Raw genomic sequence first — 8,571 nt, forward strand, 5'->3', positions numbered from 1 at the left:
CAGATCTCCTTGGAGCTGAATTTCTTCTTCAAAAGTGAAGCACACAAGTCTGGATTTGTACAGATTTTAGTGCGCTTCACTTTCACAAGAAGAAAATCTCCGAAAAGATCAGATCACAAAAGTTCACCTACTGCTGCATTTGGCATTGAATGAAAATAACAAATGCACAAGTATATTAGACACTCATCTTTCTCAATTGCCCAGGTCACGCTATAAATGACAGTTACATTTGTTTAGGAACAAGCTAAATTTAGTTTTATACACAATGATTTACAAGAGACTAAGTTTATTTACTCATAACTACTTAATTTATGGTGTCCAAAATGAAAGTTAAAAAAAAAAAAAAGCAAGATTTTTACAGCATTAAAATGTTTTATTACACTCATTACATGAGTTAGGACAAGTGGCATTTGTATTATCCATAGGATTAATATGCATATGGAGTATGCCAAGGGAAAAGTGCAGAACAATTAAAATACTAAAACAGAAAAAGCACAAAAATATAACATCTGGTCCACAAACAAAAGCACATTTGTTGAACTGGAAAAATATTGCACATTTCAGACAAGTTTCACAAGAACTGGCAAAAAAAGATATTGCTTCTATTATACAATGGAAGCTGTATAAAACCGTCAAGTACTAAACATTTTAGTATTAAAAGGGGAAGAGTGTCACATGGTCTATAGAACATGGTTTCAACTAAAGAAAACTGTTAGAGGCAACTCGTGTGAATTAGCATTAAATAAAGAAATAAAATTAAAAAAAAAAAAAAGGGATTTGTTGCAGGAAAGTGTTAAGTTAGGAGATGCATCAGGGATAGGAAAATTATACTGTACAGCCAAACACACAATGCATGAGAGTTGGATGGCAATTGTATTCCCACATATGGATGCATGAGATTGTATTTAAATATTCAGAGAATTATAAAAATTGCAGTGGTTTCTTATGGAGATAGTGACACACCAAGGAAAGAAGTTTGGTAAACACCAACTGTTCTCACTAGCATAATTTTGGATCATATCATGTAACAGAAGCAAACTAAGATCCCCCCATCTACAACAAAAGTATAAAATTCTAGAAATCAATAAAAAGGGCCCCCCACTGCAGTAGTAGGAGTTTATATACCAGTTTAATCTGTCATGGTATTCAACCCAGGCTGTTAACTGAACAACTATATATTAAAGCTCTAACTTCTGCAAAATCACACTATTCTGTTTTGTGCAATTTAAATCTGGACACCTTGCAGTATATTTTTCCACCAGCAGGTGATGCTAAAGTAGTGTATTTAAAAATATATCCAAAATATTTGTCTTAACTAGTAGACAGCATATCTGGGGTGACCAAATTCTGTTGCCAATGACAACAGAAGGATTTCATAATCTGAGATGATTTAAGTAGACTGGGTACATTTGTATTATTTACTCCTGCTTATATATACTTAAATTCTTAAAAATGTTTGCATCCCTGAAGAATACTGCCATTGTATAAACTTAGAATTGGTAATAAAAAGGATTAAGGAAATAGAAAATCTGCATGCAATTTATAATTGGTTATTTGTAGAGCGCCAACAGATTCCACAGCGCTATAATTTAAATTTACACTGCATTTTTGTGTGTGAAAATACAATGACCATCCATGCAAGAGGGGTACAACTTACACATGCTTTAGGAGCAAGGCAGAGTGGCTTTTTTAATCAAATATAGGGACCATGAGCTTTTCAAATTAATATTACTTTCCATGAAGTCTTATGTTCAAATAGGAGTATGCCTGATTAAGACCATTGTTCAGCATTTTCAATTGCAACACTTATGCCAGTTTCTCTTTACAAAACCCTAAAATAAATAATTGTTCTTACAATGCTGTTCTTACATAGCACCTTACTTAGTTTAGTTTATTTAAGGGCATATATGTTCCACTCTGAACGCACTAGCTGAAATTACCAATGCCTTCAGAGACTAAATTATTGTTGCACGCTCTGTAAAGGTAGCTTCAAATCCTAGATATTTCAAATAAATTAGTTCATAGTTGCAGTTTGATTTTATATAATCAGACTAAAGAAAAAGGTTATTGGCCTGAACAGTCTGTATAGGTGGTGACCATGTTGCCTCTACGCTGGGTGACTGTTCTACAATGCTTGCTGGAACCATGGAAGACATTTTCAGTTCTCACATTGGGCCTTCGCACACCATCAAAACCACCAAATGTAAACATTTTTTCCATGTCTTCAAACATGTCATTAAAGAGTCCACCACCAAATGAGAAGTCATCAAAGTGCCGTCTGTGCCTTTGAGAGTCTTGGTGGCTTTTGAAATGGTTTTCAAAGTGCCTTTTGGATCTGCTGCTTTGGCTATCACCAAAGAAGTCAAAGTCTTTGAAGAGATCATCAAAGTTAAAATGTGAGTGGAAATGTTGGTCACTGCTTCCTCTTCCACTGTTTGTAAAAGCATCATGGCCAAACTGGTCATACTCTTTCCTTTTATTCTCATCTGAAAGGGTCTCATATGCTGTAGAAAAGACAGAAAATTGTAATTAAAAGAACTTATATATTTAAACAGTGATTAAAAGGACATTTCAGCACAAATTAAAATGATCAGTACATTTAAATTTTTCAACAGAAGTATTTTTGCAAGACACATTAGCAGGATTCTTTAGAGCACATAATGTTAATAGGGGTTAAAGGGACAGTTTACTCAAAAAAAAAAATATCCCCTTTAATTTGTTCCCAATGATCCACTTTACCTGCTGGAGTGTATTAAATTGTTTACAAGTATTCTCCATTACCCTTATATTGGAATTTAAATTAGTTTAGTCTGTGGTATCCCCACCCATCCTGAAAGTATTTGACTTTGAGGCCAAGCTGTATTAACACGGCCAGTAGAAGAAATTATACTCCCAGTGGGTTATAGAAGAGATAAGGTAATAAAGTTACATTTTCCATTCTTCTCTACAAGTATTGGCGATTAGTTTATAGACAGATATAAGATAAAGAAGGAGGTATATGTACACAATGTGATAAAGTAATGAGATCTGATTATACCTACAGGCTCAACCCATTATTAGGCTGTGGCTTCAAAACACAAAATCAGCTAATTGATATACACAAATAAGCCTTAAAAAAAAAAAAAACCTCGCATTTTATAATCTGCAGCTGGAAAAAAAAATTGGAAACACATTAAGAGAAAAACAAATTTTATAGTATACTGTCCCTTTAATGTACAACTCAGGAGCTGCACGCACTGCAGGTAACAAACTACCAGTCACCCAATTAGCAGAGGTTATCGCACAGCCGAGTCATGTTACTACCTGGGTCAGCAGCAGTTTCCGCTCAGTTTACACAGCTATGTGGCTCCTGGGCTGTACTTTAACTATGTGCTTAAAGTCGTTGCAGTGTGTGTGTTTTTTATTACAGCCTTTTTAACATTGTGTCTGATAAGTGAGCCAATGGAACTGGCATCTATCCAGATAGATATCATGTGCACAGTAAAAGCTAAAAATAGTGTCTGCTTTTAGTCTAAAAAACAAAAATGTTTCAATTCAAAAATTGAGGTGCATTTTAATTTTGGATGGCATGTCACTTTAAAATAAGATTTATACAAACAGTACACATAGGGAAAACAGTTCTTTAAAACACAAGGGGCCCAAATGGTAAAAGGATCGTCAGAATAGCGCTGTTGTAATTTTATCCGCATCACAATCAAGATTGCAGGTGAAATGGTGTAAAGGGATGAAATAACGGTTAGTCGTTTTACTACACTTCCTTGTGGGAGGAGTTTGTCTTCGGCTACTGGCAGAATGTTTAGAGCAGCATTGTCATGTGCAGCAAAGATTTAATTTAAAGCCCTTTAGACAGTATTGCTGCAGATATACACAAGGTTTTTTTTGTTCTTTATTTACAAACTGGTAACCACATACATAGCTATTAAATAGACGTTCCAGGAGAGTAACCTGTATAACAATAGGCAAACTGTAAAGGTGAGTTCTAATGTTCTGAACGACACTCTAGCTAGGCTAAACGTTTTCTCCACACACACACACACAACAGTCTTGCCACACTTTCAGTGGCCAGATAAGCAATGGGGAGAAATCTACTGTGAAACTTAGTCTGTGTATAGATTAGAATGCACATTATACGTTGTGCCAGAAGGTTTTTAAAATAAACACCCCCTAGACTGCCGAGATTTGTATTCACTGGCGACAAAAGATTGTTCAGAGACCGTGAGCACTATACTTTCCTATGGAAAGCACATCGCCACTCGCCTGTACACCAAGGGTCAGCCCACTTTTTAAATATTTTGTGGGCGCTTTACAAGACTGAAATAAGTATTTCCCTGCAGACCCAACAATCCTTTAATCCATCAGGCCCAATGTGCGACAAGTAATGGGGAAAAAAAGAGAGATCCACAGCTCCTTAAGTTTTTACATACATCTATATATTACTTTGCAGGCTCCAAAATCAGACAAAATGTGTTAACTAGGGTTGCACCGATACTAGTATCGGTAACGATACCAAGTACTTGCATGAGTACTTGTACTCGTGCAAATGCACCGATACTTAAACCGATACCTCCACTCACTACCCATATGCTATCTTGTGGTGTTTTTTTCAAACTGCATGTTCCCATTTCATTTAAAGCTAGAGTGGAGACTAAACTAAAAATTGTTTAATACTGTTCTACCAATACAAATTGCTCTTATTTGTATTATTGAAGGAGAGATCACTGTACTGCGTTCAGACAAACCCCTGAAGTACTGGGCAGTTAATAAACTGAGATTTCCAGCTCTGGCTAAAATGGCCCAAAAATATCTTTCTGCCCCATGCAGTAGTGTGGAAAGTTGAACCTCCTTACTGATAGCAAAAACAGACTTATAGCTGAACATGCAGAGATGCTTCTGTTCCTTAAAAAGAACTTGGCACTAACTTTTGAAAAATTATTCTAAATGCTAGATTGGCTTTTATACTGCTAGTTCTCATCTTGCACAATTATGTTCAAAACATACTGTACTCTGAGGAACATCTTAGCTTATATAATTGCAGGAAGAGTACTCATAGGAAAAATTAAGTTAATCCCAATGAACACTCATCCTGCAATTATAGGACTAGATTTAGATTCCATTTGATTGGTAAGCTTTACCAATGCTCTGCTCACATTTCCAACTCCATAGCCTTTAATAGAGTAGGACGTGTAATGAGAGCATTGGTAAAGCTTACCAGTCAAATGTAATCTAGCCCATAGTGTTGTTCACCATGATTAAACAGTATTCTGTTCTATTTTTTACTTTATGGCACTTTTGGTTGGTTGCAATTTTATATTTGTTATTTATTGTTGTTAATATATTTTATTGTAATATTTTTTTTCTAAACATGTTCTGTGAACTTCGTGACAAATAAAACCTGTTTTATTATTTCATAATGTCTTTTGAATTACAGCCCTCTATAATTATAAAGAAGGAATCTTAAATAATTAGTCTGTATTGTGCCTGGTAAACTGTCACATGATATTAAAAACAAAGTATCGGTAATTGGTATCGGCGAGTATTTGAAAACAAGTATCGGTACTTTTACTCGGTCTTAAAAAAATGGTATCGGTGCAACCCTAGTGTTAACCCTTATTGATCTCATGTGTAAAGTCTATAGTAAGAGGCACAACTATATCTCTAAAAATATTTACACAGCAAAGAATTATTAAGGTGATAAACGTTATTATATAACGGATATAATGATTTGTAAAATGTCCCTTACCTTCAGCTATTTCACGAAACTTTGCTTCTGCATCCGGGCTCTTGTTTTTGTCAGGGTGGTATTTCATTGCAAGTTTGTGAAAAGCTTTTTTGATCTGTCTCTCGGAGGCATTTTTTGGAACCCCCAAAATGTCATAATAAGTCCTTTTTGCAAGTATTACTTCTGATATTAATAAAATACAAACTGCAAATGTGACAACAGATTGAGCCGATGCCATAACTGAAACCCCTGTAAAAGTGGAGAAAAAGAAAAAGTGTAAAGGCAAATGTATACATAGTATCTAAACTGGAAAATACTGTGTCCTCATTTACATATTTCAATAATTTATCTTCTAAAAAGGGATAGTAAAATCAAAATTAAGCTTTCATTATTCAGAACATGCAATTTTAAACAACTTTCAAATTTACTTCAGTTATCAAATTTGCTTTGTTCTATTTTTTTGAAGAGTAAAACTAGGTAGACGCATAAGTTTAGGAGTGTGCACGTGTCTTTAGTACTATGGCAGCAGTGTTTTGCAACATTTGTAGCTTTGTTAAAGGGACACTGAACCCAAATTTTCTCATTCATGATTCAGAAACAGCATATAATTTTAAGCAACTTTCTAATTTACTCCTATTATTTTCTTCAGTCTCTTGGTATCTATTTGAAATGGAAGGAAGTAAGTTTAGATGCTGGCCCATATTTGGTGAACAACCTGGGTTGTTCTTGCCGATTGGTGGATATATTCACCCACCAATTAACAAGTGCTGTCCAGTGTTCTGAACAAAGAAGTTAGCTTAGATGCCTTTTTCAAATAAAGAAAAAAAAAATAGGAGTAAATTAGAAAGTTGCATTATCTGAATTACAAAAGAAAGTTTGGGTTCAGTGTCCCTTTAATGTTGAAAAACACTGCTGACAGAGTACTAAAGACACGTGCACACTCCTGAGCTCTTATGAGTCTACCTAGTTTTACTCTTCAATTAAAGAAATAGAACAAAGCAAATTTGATAACTGAAGTAAGTTTCAAAGTTATTTAAAATTGCATGTTCTGAATCATGAAAGTTTAATTTCGACTTTACTATCCCTTTAAGTCAGGAGGGCAAAAAAAAAAAAATATGCAACTTCTTGAAAAGGTTATCCTATCTTGGAACAAACACTAAGCAACATAAATGTTATGTTGCTTGGTAATAAATGTTATTACAAAGCAAAGAGAAATACACCAGCTATGAAATAGAATAAAATTATTAAAACAGCAAACTATATCATTTGTGATTATAAACTCATAGCAGCAAATAACTATTGTACCATGTTTAAACCCTTGGTTGCAAGAAAGGGATCTAAGTGAAACCAAATGACAGCTGCAAGTGCAATACATGGTGTTGCAGAGGGCCTGAAATGACAGTTACAGCCCAGGGGCTGAGAATAGCCCAAAACAATTAGCCAACTTCCCTCACAGTTGCATTTTTAAATAGGTGGCCATTTCGTTGGTGGACTTTCTGCAAAGGTGAACTATAGTTAGGGCCTTTGCCATAGCAAAGCAAAGAAAACACCAGTGACAATGTCTTATAGAAAACTGACTTTAGCAAATCAGCATGACTAGGCTAACCTGGCCCTAGAAGGGGGCTTACACACCACACTCCTACAGTTACATTATGGTTCAATTACTTTTGGCAAATCTTGTATCAGACACAAAACGTAGAACCACCAACATATATGAAAACCAAATAATAGATTTCAACAGTTAAAGGGACACTGAACCCAAATTTTTTCTTTCCTGATTCAGAAAGAACTTGAAATTTTAAGCAACTTTCTAATTTACTCCTGTTAGTAATTTTTCTTCGTTCTCTTGCTGTCTTTATTTGAAAAAAAAAAAAAGAAAAGGGGAAAAAAAGCCATCTAACCCTTTTTTGGTTCAGACTCTGGACAGCACTTTATTGGTGGATGATTTTATCCACCAATCAGCAAGAACCACCCAGGTTGTTCACCAAAAATGGTCCGGTATCTAAACTCACATTCTTGCATTTCAAATAAAGATACCAAGACAATTTGATAAAAGGAGTAAATTAGAAAGTTGCTTAAAATGTCATGCTCTATCTGAATCACGAAAGGAAAATATATATATATATATATATATATATATATATGTTATGTGTGTTCAGTGTCGCTACAGGAAGAAGCATTAAAAACCACAAACTCCAGATTGAACACCCCATACTTTATGTTTGACTGCATAGACTGGAAAATACGTCAGTCCCACACTCCCAATAGAGCCCCAAAGAGGAAACTATTTTCGGGCAGGTAACGGATTAACAGTCACTCAATAGAATTATAAAACATTCTTAATATTCCCGTTATGTTACATAATTCTTACTATCCTCCATAATGAAAGGCTAAAGGCGAACACAATCTAGTCAAGTGCCATTGGAAACCGCATATTATGCTCACGAATTGGGCGTTCATTTCAGACTCCCTACCTCCACACCAAAACGGACAAAACAACTATAAAATGAGATGAATCCATATCTCTCTATGACAGCCGTAGCTTACCTATACAGTTACTTACCAGCAGACAGCTACCCAATGACCTACAGCAGAAAGTACTTATTAGCGATACCAATCAGCCCCACCTACTCTACCACCAGCACCCGCGCCAAGAGCGCAGCTACACGACACGCTTCACTATTGGTCAGCCCAGAGACACATGACTTTAGGCGCACGTGGAAAGCTGTTGTTACTCAAAGAGCAATAAAAGCGGCGCTTCCGCTGACTTGTCTTTACCACAGTGTGTATAGAGACTGGTGTAGCACTAGGCATGCGGGAACGAAGTTCAGGCGGACATCTTTGCTACTGGC

The 8,571-nt window shown here is 35.5% G+C and overlaps 1 protein-coding gene across 1 annotated transcript; it reads right to left on the reverse strand.

The window, feature by feature from the left end:
• Positions 1-352: 352 nt before the first annotated feature.
• DNAJB9 (DnaJ heat shock protein family (Hsp40) member B9) lies at positions 353-8,361 on the reverse strand. Its single transcript, XM_053716723.1, has 3 exons — positions 8,283-8,361; positions 5,741-5,968; positions 353-2,504 (listed from the first exon to the last, which is right to left on the reverse strand). Exons 2-3 carry the CDS (start codon positions 5,955-5,957, stop codon positions 2,065-2,067), a joined length of 657 nt encoding a protein of 218 aa, XP_053572698.1. The 5' UTR covers positions 5,958-5,968; positions 8,283-8,361; the 3' UTR covers positions 353-2,064.
• Positions 8,362-8,571: the final 210 nt, after the last annotated feature.

This window comes from Bombina bombina, chromosome 6 (genome assembly GCF_027579735.1).
Source record: "Bombina bombina isolate aBomBom1 chromosome 6, aBomBom1.pri, whole genome shotgun sequence".
Classification (NCBI taxonomy): domain Eukaryota; kingdom Metazoa; phylum Chordata; class Amphibia; order Anura; family Bombinatoridae; genus Bombina; species Bombina bombina.

What these genes read in the sequence shown, in the direction of transcription:
- DNAJB9 (XM_053716723.1), bottom strand. Translation starts at nt 5,957, where the DNA reads ATGGCATCGGCTCAATCTGTTGTCACATTTGCAGTTTGTATTTTATTA. An exon ending in GTTTCGTGAAATAGCTGAAG is followed by an intron (nt 2,505 to 5,740) that starts GTAAGGGACATT and finishes TCTTTTCTACAG; the next exon opens with CATATGAGACCCTTTCAGAT.